Source organism: Lissotriton vulgaris, chromosome 2_2 (genome assembly GCF_964263255.1).
Source record: "Lissotriton vulgaris chromosome 2_2, aLisVul1.2, whole genome shotgun sequence".
NCBI classification, from domain to species: domain Eukaryota; kingdom Metazoa; phylum Chordata; class Amphibia; order Caudata; family Salamandridae; genus Lissotriton; species Lissotriton vulgaris.
The window spans coordinates 217663493-217679937 of record NC_141688.1 but is presented as its reverse complement, the minus strand read 5'-3'; the positions used below and the strand labels follow the sequence as shown (position 1 = coordinate 217679937).

The following is a 16445-nucleotide window of genomic DNA, read 5'->3' as shown; positions in this document are numbered from 1 at the left end:
TGGTAACGGCTCAACGCGACGGAGAAACCGTCACCCGCAACGTGTCCTTCTTCAAGCGGGCTGCAGTCCCGCCCAACGGCATGCCCAGCAGAGACCCGGACAGAGCAACACCAAGCCCGACGACTCCAAGCACCAGATCCCCGGTGAGCGGGTACAACGACGCAGCAGACCAGCCAGAGGCGAGCTCGCCAGAGTCTGAGAGGCCCGGCATAGCCAGTCGGTGTCCCTCCGGAGACGAGCTATCTCCAACCCCAGCCCGGCAGGTCACCCCGAGGAGAACACTGTTTCGAGGAGAGGCCGCTGGCTATGGGCTAAGAAGAAATCCAGCCCCCTCATCACAGCTGGCGGACTTTGCTGTGGACTGAGACTGTGCACCATGAGCGTCAGACTGGTAACAGGCCTGCCGGCCACTTTGCTTGTTTTCCACATGTTCACCATTGACTCTCAGTTTGCATGTTGTTTTTTTTTCAATAAAGGTGGAAAGGAGTGTAATGTCCAAGACTGCCCTGCGCAGTCTAGTGTTCACGCACGTAGTCGTGCGCCAGCGCGGACGTGGTACGTGGCGTCCGCGCGTACTATAAAATAAAGGAGGCGTGGTCTCGGAGTTAGTCCGGACCACGCGGAGAAGCAGCAAGGTGTCCGGAGTCCCTCTGTCCAGCGCAGCGTCACCGCGCTGCGCCAGAACACACAGGGGGGCCCCACACAGGCCCTGGCAGGAGCCAAACGGAAGTGCGATGGGCGAGCTGCAGGCCACGGGCATGGGTTTCTGCAAGCACACGCCATGCCCTTGCAGGGGTTTATTAATGTCTGTGCCCCCCACTCCAAGACAGGGGTGACTGACCCTCCTGCTGTCTCTGCCCCCTCTCTGGGGAAGGAGAGCGTGTTGTGAAGGCACTGGCCCTACACCCTGGAGTCCCCGTGGAAAGGGCTGAGCGGCCGAGCGGCTGGAATCCCCCCCCCCCATGCTGGAGGGGTGGCACATGGCGGCCGTGCGAGAGTGTTGAAGGATAGAACGTGGGAAGGGAGGGGGGCGAAGGCAACAGCCAAGTGGGGGGGAGGCAGACAGACTTCACAGGGAGAGATGGCAAGACAAGAGACCTAGAAATATCAGCTCACTGGAGGAGACCGCAAAGAGTTCAATTGAATTATGCATTTGTAATGAGAAGTCACTTCTTGGCGCAGAACCTTCATCCGCGCGCACAGGCTAAGGGGGTGGGGGTGGGGGTCAAAAATGTATTTAAAAAAGAGCTGATGCCAACAGTAGTCTATAGAGGTGAGGGGAAGGGGAAAAGATCGATGCGGGAGAGTAGGAAAGGAAAGGGGAAAGGAAAAGGAAAGGCAAGGAAGACCCAGTGATGAGAAGGAAAAGAATGGAGAAAGGAAAGTGAAAGATAAGGAAAGGAAGACCCAGTGATGAGGAAGACCGGAAGAGAAATGTTCGAAAGAAACTGAACATGGGAGAGGGTAGATGGCAAAGCAAGTAAAAGAGACCTGGAGTGAAAAGGTTAAAGAAATTAAATGGAGAAGTAGGGAGAGCGAAGGGAGAAAGATTTAGAGGAGTAGAAAGAAGGAGAGTAGAGTGTAGCAATTAGTAATGAAAGAAGGGGACATGAGGAGAAGGGCAGAGTGTTTGGTGCTAGAGATTTGGCAAGATAGCCCCTGCGAGTGGGCGCTAGAGGGGCTCCCTGGGCCCGTCGAAGGTCCCAGGGGCGGCCAGCGCTTCCTTCTAACGCACCCCCTCAGATGCAGGGAGACGCGCCAGGGCCTTGGAAAGATGGAACCATGGGCTGGCCTGGTGACCCCAGGGAAACTGTGAGGCTTCCTAGCAGACTGGTACCCCCGGCAGCCTGCCAGAGACTGGGCAATAGAGGTCGCATGTCACGCCTGACTGGCGCGGCCCCAGCCCCGGCTGCCTGTTGTGAAATCTCCACTGTCTCCATAGGAACGCCGACTGAATTATGCGGCAAGAAAAGGGACATTTGGCCTAATAGTGGCATAGAGTGACACACACTGTGCGGCCACGTAGTCGTCTCACCTCAAAATTACCAGTTTAGCACATGAACAGAGCAATTTGCAACTTAAAGGAGACCAGTGCGGCCTTCGTATGCAGCCCCACTGAGTAGCAGCATGTGTGTTACTGTCCTGTAGTCAAGTTTGATCCATGTGAACAAGAAGCACATTTTTTGGTGAAATATGCATTTAATGCATCCAGTAGTGAATTATGTGGCAAGTGCGGTAAACCCACATTTACACAGAAAACAGATCATTCCAGAGGCTCTGCCGTTAGACACGGTAATTGCAAGTTCACTACTCCCAAGGTTACTTAGGGTGTGTACGATCTGACGCAAACCTGAGAATTCCCCAAAATCTGGGCTTTGTTTTGCATTCTTGTTCTTGCAACTACGCGTAACTACAAGTACCAGAATACACCTGGACTGAATGACCTACACACATTGAACTGGTAAACTTGAGCGTTCAGCTCTGATGAGGGAGATGTGGGGGGGCCGTGTAAGGGTATCTGGGGTCATCATGGATTAAGTCCTGAGGGGGTGACACCATGAGTTAATCGCACTGGGTGACACCAACCCTAGTGACGCCACTGAGTGACCACATAATCCCTGTTCAATGGAATGTGACATAGGGACACTATGTAGGTTTCTAAAACGTGTTGGCCTCGAAGAAGACCCTTATAGTTACCTGGTGACAGCTCCCTTCAGATCTTCATTTAAATCAGCAGCCGCTGCCAATATTGTTTCAAATCAGATTTCAAATGGACCAGCCTCGAAATTCATAGATGTCCTCACATACCTTCTACAACTCTAGCTAACAATAGAATGTTCTCATTAGTGTTAGCACATGCAACATTCATATAAACACAGAACCCCAGTCCAAATGTAGACACCCAAAACACACAAAATAAGTACCAGATTCAACTTTGCACTAATCATTAAACAAAGTCTATAAAAAAAAACAGCTGCACCCTAATACCGTACCTGCCAAGTAACACCCTGTCACAGATAGTTCAAGTGTACTCTTTCTAGGGACCACAATTCATCACCCAGAAGACAGGCAAATCATCTGCTTACAAATATAAACATTTTCATTCAGAATTTGCGTAGGAAGTTTTCTTTCTTCTCTTTTCATTCCTTTTGAAGGTATACCTGCAGCCTTGTTTTCGCTGTCTGTTGTTAAAAACCTGTTCTGTACAATAGCAATATGAATGGTCTTTGGTACGGGCCATTGTTTATCATTTATTGGCTTTCTTGGCTATCTCAATCACTTGCTTGGTACAAGTAGTACAAAGTGCCAGGTACCTGTAAGTAAATTAAATGTACCAACCATGTATTGACAATTTTACCATGCTTAAAAGGAAGATCGTGCAGGCTCGCTCTGTTTAGCAGGGGTAAAGTGCACAGAGTACTATGGCCATCAAAAAGAAACGTTTTTAGCATTAGGAGGCAAACATGTGGGGCGACCCTGCAGATGGGCACATTTCTAGCATCCAGCGTCAGGGCCTGGAGTGCAGGGAGCTGTGCTACTGGTTTTGCTGTCATTACCTCCCAGGCTCGCCCACAGGAGCATGTGCTCTCACTCATGTATGGTGTGGGACACCCTCGGTCCTAGGGCCCTTTCCCTGTTCCTCCACGAGTATGCATTGGTTGCGTGGAAGGACTGGGGTTGCTTTTTGTAGTTTGGTTGTTCAGACTAGAGCTGCTGGAAGGACTGGACACCTCCGAGGACATTATCTCATTACTAAAGCATTCATACCTGGCACTTGTGCACCAGGACAATCTAGTCAGAGGCATAGAGGGGCAAAGTCTGTATTAATTGGTGCAGTGGGGTTCCTGAACTGCGTGTCATGAGGTTTACTAGTCTGACTCTGAGAATTTCAAAAAGGAAATACTTAGGAGAGTGTAGATGTGTTTGAATGCTCTTTCGGCCACCATTTCAGGACGGATGTCTTAAGGTATACAAAACTTAGCCCAGTGCGGCCATGCACTATACTCTATATTTTGCAATTCTTAGACTCAACCTTCATAGTTATTTATCACTCTTTACCGTTGCAAAATTGATGCAATGTTTCTTCAACTGTTTTATTTTGGTTTGCTACCATTGTGACTTCTGGGGGGAAAGTCTGTGGCGGTGTCTATCTTTATAAGGGTTTGAAATGTGCTTCTATCATGCATTCTATGTGCACGATTCACTTTAGTGTAAGTGTACTGTTTTCAGTGTTCAGAAACTACAATTTAGTAGTAACTTTTGGACTGGAAAGACACCACAATCAGGACGAAGTACTCTGCGGCTAAAAAGATGGGCCCAACCCGCAGTCGTAAAGTTACAATTGAATCGTAGTCATCTTTATATGTGCGGAGTTCTCCGCCCCGACTGTGGAGTCTGGGCAGTCGTAGTTACCATTAGATTGTAGTTTGTGAATACTGAAAAAAAGTGGACTCACACAAACATGCCAGTCTACTTTTGTGAATCAGGCCATAATAGGGGGAGCTATGTTCGTGTTAAACAGGAACCAGTGCACACATCTGTGTTTGCTAGTAGTGTACACATTTTGGAGAATTAAAAGCGCTTTATTGATTTATGGCGTAAAGGGGAAGAATGTCGAAGTTAATAACTATTGTGTTGATGGTGTGTAATCCACACTACATTTATTTCTGTCATGGCCGAAAAGAGTGCTGTACTCAACTGTACGTAGATGGCATTGTGTGAAGTAATGTCTGTATCTGTTGTTGTGGTGGAAGAGTAGTGACAACCCTGTCTGGTTTGAAGATTGCTGGTGTGCTCCTCTGTGCGATTTGTAAACCCTGTCTATGCTGTAGAACAGAAAAACATCTGAGACACATGTTCACAGCACAGAACCCCACACCCATATTGCGTCATCATGTCCCATCAATATCCGAATGTAAGCAGGCGTTGGTGGCATGCGCGGTCTGAAACATTCGTTTTTTTTACTTCAAAGGTTTGTCGAAAAAGTCGGAATTATAATGCATAATTCTTATATAGCGTGACGTGCAGTTTGTTTTTTTTCAGCCAAAATCAAACATCGCTCAAATATGTTTAATAATTCAAAGTAACAGAAAGTAGGTGCTCCTTGCAGAGCACGTGCGTGGCAAGCCTTGCACTTCGCAAGCCTCGTGTAGCTTAAAGTTATAGGAACAGGGAAGCTATAGAGTAGGTAAACTTGCCCACCCCGAGGAGAGAGCGCGAGCGAGAGAGAGAGAGAGAGAGAGAGAGAGAGCTCAAGAATAGAGCGCGAGGTGTGTGTGTGTGTGTGTGTGTGTGTGTGTGTGTGTGTGTGTGTGTGTGTGTGTGTGTGTGTGTGTGTGTGTGTGTGTGTGTGTGTGTGTGTGTGTGTGTGTGTGTGTGTGTGTGTGTGTGTGCGTGTGTGCGCGCATGCGCAGGTAGCAGAGCATGGCGAGCACCCTTGCAGCACGTGCATGCAACTTGTAAAACAGCCTATCCGCGTAGGTGGAATTTACAACGGTAAGGTGCTATGGATGGTGGCACCGTTTCTGAAAAGCAGAATGGCGCACAGAAGGTGAGCCGGTTTCTTTTTCTCTCCCTGCAGCTGTTGAACTCGCTCTCCAAGGACCAGGACTCGGAATGCAAGTATGGGCTCTACTTCCGGGACGGCAAGAGGAAGGTGGACTATATCCTGGCCTACCACTTCAAGAAGTCCTCGGGCAGCAGGACCCCGAGCCGGCGCTTCCAGGTCAACGACTCCCTGGCCGGGTCACGGAGCAACAACAAGCACGACCACCCGCTGCCCGGCAAGGCCGGGGACCCCGAGGTGGCCGACGCCGACCACCACGTGGACTACTTCGAAGACGACAAGAGGTTCCGGAGGGAAGAGTTCGAGGGAAACCTGCTGGAGGCCGGCATGGAGCTGGAGAAAGACGAGGAAGTAAGTATGCCTTGGTTTTAAATATGGGTATATACAATATAAACGGTTTCAGATTTATTTTAAAAGCAGAATATCGCTTAACCATTTTTGATGAGATTAACTGTATTAATAGACGAAAACAAATCACGGATGAGCAATTATTGTTTCTAATATTTTTTTAGATTTTATCCGAAAGCACGCTCTCTGACGTCATTCACATGGTTACCGTATTTTCCGGCGTATAGGACGACTTTTTAACCCCTTAAAATGTTCTGGAAAGTCAGGGGTCGTCTTATACGCCGGATACTAAATTTGAAGTAATGTTTTCATGCGTTTTTACATAGCGCGGACTACACCCGAAGGTGTCAGACTGCTTCTGCATTATATAAAAATGGGCTGATGTGAGCAACAATAACAATGGACAAATTACAAAAGCAAACATTAAGTTACATGGATCAAAAGTGACAATAGCGAGCAACCAAAATACATGAGGTAGCAATCGGTACATTCCTGGAGAAAAAGTGATAAGTGTGCAGGTTACAAAAGCATACAAAGCATACAAAGTACGAGCCAAAATAAAATACATTCTCAAAATGGCTTTGCAGGACTGTGTTGGACTGCACTGGAAGTGGGGGTAGTCTTATACGGCGAGTATAGCATGAAACCTACATTTTATTAAGCAAAGTAGGGGGTCGTCTTATACGCCGGGTCGTCTTATACGCCGGAAAATACGGTAGCCATGGGCTTTTAATTTTACTGGAATAATATGTGCAATATACTTATATGGACTTTCAGCCAGTCACCTTGTTCCATAGTTATGTCCCTACCATTTTTCTTATACAAAGTACAACATAGCAGGGGGTAGTGAGTCCCCCACTAACTTAATTATGGGTGACTGCATTGTATTATTTCACAACGACCACATGCACACACAAGTTAGTTCCCTTCAGTGTAGGGACTTCTCTGCCAGTGTGTGCTTTTTAAATATTCTTATTTTTAGTCCGTTGTAGATTGAGGGTGCATCAGTTTCCCTAACAAAAAGGTTTTTTCAAAAACAATGACCTAACAAACCACACATTGCAATGCCAAAAAAAGCTGACAGCCAAAGCAAGAACTCTTCTCTTTGCTAATGCTTCTTTAATTATTGCGCTGTGAGAAGCAGAAATGTGTACTTCTTTATTCTGCAGCAACTGCCAATATTTATACGGTAGTCCGTACTTTGGAAAATCCAAAGCGGTATTATGCTTGATACCATTGCTGAATAATTGAATATATTAATTTATTCTTACACAGAGGTGTGATGTGTCAGGGGTGGTCCGGCTGTACCCCTTGAGAGACATAAGCCCGGCAGAACTTGAATATATTTCTAGATGCTATCGCACAGATATCTGCGGCAGGTGAATAACACTCTGTGCTTTCTACCGGCCTAAAAAAGCCCCCTGTTCACCACCCAGTGTAAACTTGGGAGGCACACGGGACTGTTTAGCCATTTGTGTAGCTCTCTGTGTTTTCCTCAAAATAGGGGTGACCAACCTGTTTCAAGGAAGATGGATTTCGTCCCAGATTCCAGGGATATTTGCTGAAGATATCTTTGCATAATAATAATATTAGTTTTTCATTCAGTGGTTCATAATGCTCCCCCTCTATTTCTAAGCACTGTAAATGAAAGTTGTACAAGCATAGTGTGAATTTATTTAACCAATGTACATTCACCTGGCCAGTAGTTAATTATCCTAGAAATCTGGCAGGGTCCCAGCTCTCCCTGGTGTGTGTGCTTGTCTCTTTGATACAAAAAACACTCTTTTCATTCTCTGAGATTGTGCTAAAAGCATTTATGATATTTTCACATTTTAAATAATCACTGGACGGTGGCCCAGCTTCCTTTGTGGCATACTGAGCTAGGGTTGTAACACAGGCCCAGGGGCGCAAAGGGGCATCACTTCTCAGGGAGGGGCACTAAGACCAAATTCTGCAAGGGGGGGGGGTGGCATAATTTAGAGTTTCAGCACTGTATTAAGATGTTCTTAGACTGGTGAGCATGCCAGTTAGTTTCAAATTTATTTTATTCACATAGTTGCCTAAAACCATTGCAATAATAACGCTAAACAATAACACCTTGAATACATACGTAATGCAGTGTTACGCATATGTCAGAGTGAAATTATTCTCATGTACTATAACGGGATCAAATTACTAAATAAAATTTGTAATAGCAGCACTCGACATACAACCATAAGTGTCAGTATTAAAACATATTTTGCCCTTTCCGCAAGTACAAGTCTTTCTCGGAGCCAAAGTGCCATATGTAAAAGTGCATGAAATATTAAATGAGTGCTTTGAGATGACAAGAGTTCGTCAGCGATAAGTGCTGTGTGTAAAAGCTGAGGGTAGAACTCAAGGGGGGACTGGTCAACGGCTGTTACGCATAAGGTGGGAACCAGAGGCCCTTCCCGACTCGAGTTTGAAGCCCATGTGAAACAAGCATTAGAAATGCAATAGGTCTCGCAGCATTAGAGTTAGTGCTTTTAGAATTGTTAATGGTTTTTTTTGTAAATCTTTAGCATGAGGTTGAGGGTGAGTGAGGGTGAGGGGTTGAGGGTGAGTGAGGGTGAGGGGTTGAGGGTGAGTGAGGGTGAGGGGTTGAGGGTGAGTGAGGGTGAGGGGTTGAGGGTGAGTGAGGGGTTGAGGGTGAGTGAGGGTGAGTGAGGGGTTGAGGGTGAGTGAGGGTGAGTGAGGGTGAGTGAGGGTGAGTGAGGGTGAGTGAGGGGTTGAGGGTGAGTGAGGGTGAGTGAGGGTGAGTGAGGGTGAGTGAGGGTGAGTGAGGGTGAGTGAGGGTGAGTGAGGGTGAGTGAGGGTGAGTGAGGGTGAGTGAGGGTGAGGGGTTGAGGGTGAGTGAGGGTGAGGGGTTGAGGGTGAGTGAGGGTGAGGGGTTGAGGGTGAGTGAGGGTGAGGGGTTGAGGGTGAGTGAGGGTGAGGGGTTGAGGGTGAGTGAGGGTGAGGGGTTGAGGGTGAGTGAGGGTGAGTGAGGGTGAGGTGTTGAGGGTGAGTGAGTGAGGGTGAGTGAGTGAGGGTGAGGGGTTGAGGGTGAGTGAGGGTGAGGGGTTGAGGGTGAGTGAGGGTGAGTGAGGGTGAGGGGGTGAGGGTGAGTGAGGGTGAGGGGTTGAGGGTGAGGGTGGGTGAGGGTGAGTGAGGGGTTGAGGGTGAGTGAGGGTGAGTGAGGGTGAGGGGTTGAGGGTGAGGGGGTGAGGGGGTGAGGGGTTGAGGGTGAGTGAGGGTGAGGGTGAGGGGTTGAGGGTGAGGGTGAGTGAGGGTGAGTGAGGGTGAGAGAGTGAGGGTGAGTGAAAGTGAGGGTGAGTGAGGGGTTGAGGGTTAGGGGTTGAGGGTGAGTGAGGGTGAGGGGTTGAGGGTGAGTGAGGGTGAGGGGTTGAGGGTGAGTGAGGGTGAGTGAGGGTGAGGGTGAGAGTGAGGGGGTGAGAGTGAGTGGGTGAGAGTGAGTGGGTGAGAGTGAGTGGGTGAGAGTGAGTGGGTGAGAGTGAGTGGGTGAGAGTGAGTGGGTGAGAGTGAGTGGGTGAGAGTGAGTGGGTGAGAGTGGGTGGGTGAGAGTGGGTGGGTGAGAGTGGGTGGGTGAGAGTGGGTGGGTGAGAGTGGGTGGGTGGAGTGGGTGGGTGGGTGAGAGTGAGTGGGTGGGTGAGAGTGAGTGGGTGGGTGGGTGTGAGTTTCTGACTAATAAATGAGTCTGGTACAGAATCCAGAGAGTTCTGTACCAAGGAAGCTGGTGGAACATGGTAATGTTGAGAGTTCAAGGCCGCAACAGGTGTTGGCCGCGGGAATGCTGAGGGTTCTATTCTACAGCAGGGGGATGGACATGGTCAACGATGGGACACAGGGACAAGCTTGGCCAGGTGACCGAGCACCATAGCATAGGGGTAACCATTTTGATCGGTGGAATTCTGTACGGAAAGGGGCTGTCGTAGCAGTTGAGTTCTGTAGCACCGCAGGGCGCAGAGCAGTGTTGTGCGCCAGAGGAGTGCACTGGCAACGCCCACCAAGCAAGTTTCGCACACTGGAAGGATAGACATGCTATGCTACTAGCACTGGTGTGAATCGAATGGCTTCATTGCACTGTGGGCAGTCTGGGATGTGTGCTTCCCTCCAATTTTGGGTTTAATGCAGACTATGCTCTGAGCATCATTTGATGCATTTAGGATTTGTGTTCTGCTCGATCCTCAAGACGGTCATGCGTACCATGTAATGAGAAGTTGTACATTGGGAGCAACTAAAGGAGGGCCACTAGTTCAATCAAGGGAACCGGCATCATAGAAGGGCCCTGCAGATCGCAGATGACGGAAGGTAAGAGGGTCCTGGAACAGTGATGGTTACGGCAGCCTAGCGAAGGTATGAAAACAATGCTCATGTAGTCCTAAAGTGACGAGTGTACACGGTCCTGCACCACATGAGGAGTTTAGGCATAACGCTCAAAAGGCAGAGGGGATTCAGCAGAAGGGTTTGCACCAACCTTATTTTAAAGAAAAGAGATTTGCCGAAAACGTGCAGGCGAGGTGCGACACGGCCCGGAAGACGCAAGGAAGAGAGGGGAGGGGGAGGAGAAATGCGACACGGCGGGAGGGGGCGGGCAGGGGAGGGGGCGGAGAGGGGAGAGGTGCGACACGGCAGGAAGACGAAAGAGGGGCTGTCGTAGCAGTTGAGTTCTGTAGCACCGCAGGGCGCAGAGCAGTGTTGTGCGCCAGAGGAGTGCACTGGCAACGCCCACCAAGCAAGTTTCGCACACTGGAAGGATAGACATGCTATGCTACTAGCACTGGTGTGAATCGAATGGCTTCATTGCACTGTGGGCAGTCTGGGATGTGTGCTTCCCTCCAATTTTGGGTTTAATGCAGACTATGCTCTGAGCATCATTTGATGCATTTAGGATTTGTGTTCTGCTCGATCCTCAAGACGGTCATGCGTACCATGTAATGAGAAGTTGTACATTGGGAGCAACTAAAGGAGGGCCACTAGTTCAATCAAGGGAACCGGCATCATAGAAGGGCCCTGCAGATCGCAGATGACGGAAGGTAAGAGGGTCCTGGAACAGTGATGGTTACGGCAGCCTAGCGAAGGTATGAAAACAATGCTCATGTAGTCCTAAAGTGACGAGTCTACACGGTCCTGCACCAGAAGGGTTTGCACCAACCTTATTTTAAAGAAAAGAGATTTGCCGAAAACGTGCAGGCGAGGTGCGACACGGCCCGGAAGACGCAAGGAAGAGAGGGGAGGGGGAGGAGAAATGCGACACGGCGGGAGGGGCGGGCAGGGGGCGGAGCGGGGAGAGAATGAATGTTGAAGGCGAGCAAGACTGAGAGGCGGATCTGTAAGTTAAAACAAGCTTCTCAGCAGTGGCCGCAGGCTGCCAGTGGGAGGGAACGAGCGAACATATGGCGAGCGGCGGGAAGGGGAAGGGGCGGAACAGGGGAGGGGGCGGAACGGGGGAGGGGGCGGAGAGGGGACATGCACGCGCCCGTGACTTTTAAGGTCAATGCGCATGCGCATAAGCTTAATGCGCATGCGCATTGACCTTAAAAGTCACGGGCACTGCAAGGAATCGCCACGATTCCTTGCAGTGCAGATAAAGTGTGGATAACTCGCTATAGTCTCGCCTTGCTCGATGCGCATGCGCATCGACAGGCGAGACCTAAAAAAGCAGAAGATTTTGGGCCGAAAGCTCCTACTTCTGCTTCAGCAATGTGGCAGTGACCAAGGCAGTCTGTACTGGCTACTAAGTGTAAGAGTTCGTAGCCAGAAAGTGCCGAGTAACGGGAGGTAATAATCAGAGGCTGCTTATCCTGGAGTATTAACCAGTGAGCGGTCCTAGAAATGGAAAAATAGAAGTGCAGTTACTCTGTAGAAGAGTACCTGCTTGATTCTCTAAGAAGTGCCTCGTAGTCTCCAATTAAAAGGATTACTTCTCTCTTGAGAAGTGCTGGTACTCTCCGTCTCAAAATAATAAAGGACCGGTACTCCGTGCCCAACAGTACTGGCCCATTTAAATCACTGCCAGAGACCCTCTCACATCATTCATGCTCTGAGCCCAAGTGCAGAACGTGCTGAGTTTAGGCGGTAGTAGTGTGAATTCATGCTCTGAGCCCAAGTGCAGAACTTGCTGAGTTTAGGCGGTAGCAGTGTGAATTCATGCTCTGAGCCCAAGTGCAGAACGTGCTGAGTTTAGGCGGTAGTAGTTTGAAAGTGCATGGCGCCAGGAAAGAAAAAAGTATGATTAGCTTATTAGGTTCTTTGGTATTTTCCCGCGCACCAGTGGAAGACATTTTACCAGTCGGCAGTTCAGCTGTGGGTTGTTGGCAGCAGAGCAGATCCCTCCTTGGGAGAAGGGGGCTTTCAGCATTTGTCCTCATTCATTGAAGGGGCTTCTAGCATGTGTCCTCATTCGTTGAAGGGGGCTTCCAGCATTTGTCCTCATTCGTTGACGGGGGCTTCCAGCATTTGTCCTCATTCATTGCAGGGGGCTTCCAGCATTTGCCCTCATTCGTTGAAGGGGGCTTTCAGGATTTGTCCTCATTCGTTGAAGGGGACTTTCAGCATTTGACCTCATTCATTGAAGGGGGCTTCCAGCATTTGTCCTCATTCATTGAAGGGGCTTCTAGCATGTGTCCTCATTCGTTGAAGGGGGCTTTCAGCATTTTTCCTCATTCATTGAAGGGGGCTTTCAGCATTTGACCTCATTCATTGAAGGGGGCTTCCAGCATTTGTCCTCATTCATTGAAGGGGATTCCAGCATTTGTCCTCATTCATTGAAGGGGCTTCCAGCATTTGTCCTCATTCATTGCAGGGGGCTTCCAGCATTTGTCCTCATTCATTGCAGGGGGCTTCCAGCATTTGTCCTCATTCGTTGAAGGGGTCTTTCAGCATTTGTCTGCATTCGTTGAAGGGGTCTTTCAGCATTTGTCCGCATTCGTTGAAGGGGGCTTCCAGCATTTGTCCTCATTCATTGCAGGGGGCTTCCAGCATTTGTCCTTCATCATTGCAGGGGGCTTCCAGCATTTGTACTCATTCGTTGAAGGGGTCTTTCAGCATTTGTCCGCATTCGTTGAAGGGGTCTTTCAGCATTTGTCCGCATTCGTTGAAGGGGGCTTCCAGCATTTGTCCTCATTCGTTGACGGGGGCTTCCAGCATTTGTCCTCATTCGTTGAAGGGGGCTTTCAGGATTTGCCCTCATTCGTTGAAGGGGACTTTCAGCATTTGTCCTCATTCATTGAAGGGGGCTTCCAGCATTTGTCCTCATTCATTGAAAGGGCTTCTAGCATGTGTCCTCATTCGTTGAAGGGGGCTTCCAGCATTTGTCCTCATTCATTGCAGGGGGCTTCCAGCATTTGTCCTCATTCATTGCAGGGGGCTTCCAGCATTTGTCCTCATTCATTGCAGGGGGCTTCCAACATTTGTACTCATTCGTTGAAGGGGTCTTTCAGCATTTGACCTCATTCATTGAAGGGGGCTTCCAGCATTTGTCCTCATTCATTGAAGGGGCTTCTAGCCTGTGTTCTCATTCGTTGAAGGGGGCTTTCAGCATTTGACCTCATTCATTGAAGGGGGCTTCCAGCATTTGTCCTCATTCATTGCAGGGGGCTTCTAGCATTTGTACTCATTCGTTGAAGGGGTCTTTCAGCATTTGTCTGCATTCGTTGAAGGGGTCTTTCAGCATTTGTCCGCATTCGTTGAAGGGGGCTTCCAGCATTTGTCCTCATTCGTTGAAGGGGGCTTCCAGCATTTGTCCTCATTCATTGCAGGGGGCTTCCAGCATTTGTCCTCATTCGTAGAAGGGGGCTTTCAGCATTTGTCCTCATTCGTAAAAGGGGGCTTTCAGCATTTATCCTCATTTGTAGAAGGGGGCTTCCAGCATTTGTCCGCATTCGTTGAAGGGGGCTTTCAGCATTTGTCCTCATTCGTTGAAGGGGGCTTCCAGCATTTGTCCTCATTCGTTGAAGGGGGCTTCCAGCATTTGTCCTCATTCGTTGCAGGGGGCTTCCAGCATTTGTCCGCATTCGTTGAAGGGGGCTTTCAGCATTTATCCTCATTTGTAGAAGGGGGCTTCCAGCATTTGTCCGCATTCGTTGAAGGGGGCTTCCAGCATTTGTCCTCATTCGTCAAAGGGGGCTTTCAGCATTTATCCTCATTTATAGAAGGGGGCTTCCAGCATTTGCCCGCATTCGTTGAAGGGGGCTTCCAGCATTTGTCCTTATTCGTTGAAGGGGGCTTCCAGCATTTGTCCTTATTCGTTGAAGGGGTCTTTCAGCATTTGTCCGCATTCGTTGAAGGGGGCTTCCAGCATTTGTCCTCATTCATTGCAGGGGGCTTCCAGCATTTGTCCTCATTCGTAGAAGGGGGCTTTCAGCATTTGTCCTCATTCGTAAAAGGGGGCTTTCAGCATTTATCCTCATTTGTAGAAGGGGGCTTCCAGTATTTGTCCGCATTCGTTGAAGGGGGCTTCCAGTATTTGTCCGCATTCGTTGAAGGGGGCTTTCAGCATTTGTCCTCATTCGTTGAAGGGGGCTTTCAGCATTTGTCCGTATTCGTTGAAGGGGGCTTTCAGCATTTGTCCGTATTCTTTGAAGGGGGCTTCCAGCATTTGTCCTACATTCGTTGAAGGGGGCTTTCAGCATTTGTATTCTTTCGTCCAGCAGCTCGTCCCAGGTACATATCAGGTGGGGTAAATCCTCACTGTCAGTGCCACACGAGCAGCAGATCATTGGCACAGATTCTCTGAGTCAGTGGGAAGATGGACGAGCATGCCAGTTGGTGATTGCAAAACCTCACATGCTGCGGCATGCAGTAGCAATCACAAATTACATTTTTGTGGATATTATCAGGGGTCTCGTTGAAATCCTCTGCTGAGCACAGCACATATGCCCTAAAGTGTACAATGAACATGCACTTAGTCGATTGCTCAATGTATTTGCCAAATGCATAATTAGTTTCTTCTACACCCACATTCATTTTGTGTTTGCCCCTTTTAAATTCTATATTCTGCATATTGATTTACTACTGGCCTCTGTAGCAGGATATTTCCACCTTTTCCAAGTGGGAAACAGCGTTTACAACGCACATGTTATAACGCGTGCCATTACAACAAATGTTTTACAATGCAAAATCCACTACAACGCATATCATTACATTGCAAAATCCACTACAACGCATTCCCCAAAGTAACGCCCCGGCGGAGTTACAATAGTAATTGCGTTGTAATGGATTATGCGTTCAAATTACATGTGTTGTAACAAAATGCGTTATAATGGATTTCACGATTTAAAAAGTGTTGTAATGACACGTGTTGCAACGCGTGTGTTAAGTGTCATATTCTTTCCAAGGTGAGAATTTACAGTTTGAGAGGAAAGTACCCACTTAAAGACAGATACATTTGTTGGTGTTCCTTGTAAGTATTCAGGGCATTCCTGGCATGAAACAGACATTTCATACTCATGGGTGAAGATGTGCTCATGTGTATGTGTGATTAAATATTTTTATGACTGTAAAATCACATTTTGTGTAGCACTTGTAAACAAGCATTGAAAATGCAATATGTCTCGCCTTTGATTAAGTAAAAGCCATTTGCTTTGCTAATGGTATTGTATATCACAGCAAATGGCTTTTACTTAATAAAAGGTGATATCTAATGTTAGTCAGTGTCAGTAAGTAAGTGTCAGTCAGTCAGTGTCAGTCAGTCAGTGTCAGTCAGTCAGTGTCAGTCAGTGTCGGTCATGTCAATGTCAGTCAGTACCAGACAGTCCGTTTCAGTCAGTGTCAGTCAGTCAGTGTCAGTCAGTCAGTCATTGTCAGTCACTCAGTCAGTCAGCTCTGCTGACCTGGTCCTCTGACTCTATAATGGTCTGCTGACCTGTTTCTCTGGTTTTTAAAGCAGCTCTGTTGATCTGTTTCTTAGGCTCTAGAGCAGCTCTGCTGACCTGGTTCTCTGGCTCTACAGCAGCTCTGCCGACCTGGTTCTCTGGCTCCACACCGGCTCTGCTGACCTGGCTCTCTGGTTCTACGGCAGCTCTGCTGACCTGGTTCTCTGGATCCAAAGCAGCTCTGCTGACCTGTTTCTTAGGCTCAAGAGCAGCTCTGCGACCTGGTTCTCTGTTTATGGAGCAACTCTGCTGACCTGTTTCTCTGGGTTTTAAAGCAGCTCTGATGATCTGTTTCTTAGGCTCTACAGCAGCTCTGCTGACCTGGTTCTCTTGCTCTACAGCAGCTCTGCTGACCTGGTTCTGTGGCTCCACACCGGCTCTGCTGACCTAGTTCTCTGGTTCTACGGCAGCTCTGCTGACCTGGTTCTCTGGAAACTAAAGCAGCTCTGCTGACCTGGATCTTAGGCTCAAGAGCAGCTCTGCGACCTTGTTCTCTGGTTATAGAGCAGCTCTGCTGACCTGTTTCTCTGTTTTTTAAAGCAGCTCTGATGACCTGGTTCTCTGGCTCTAAAGGCTCTGACCATTCAAACATACCTCTAGAGTCCAACCCCGCCTCACACGAAATATACGCGTCA

General features: G+C 48.5%; 1 protein-coding gene across 3 annotated transcripts in view; it reads left to right on the top strand.

Moving 5' to 3' along the window:
- LOC147729263 (anoctamin-1-like) overlaps positions 1-16445 on the top strand; it is a 921928-nt gene that overhangs the window by 526173 nt on the left and 379310 nt on the right. For all 3 annotated transcript variants that reach the window (XM_086959573.1, XM_086959572.1, XM_086959574.1), the window contains one exon: positions 5582-5917. In XM_086959573.1, coding sequence (XP_086815699.1) covers positions 5582-5917 — 336 coding nt within the window. The remainder of the gene's footprint in view (positions 1-5581; positions 5918-16445) is intronic.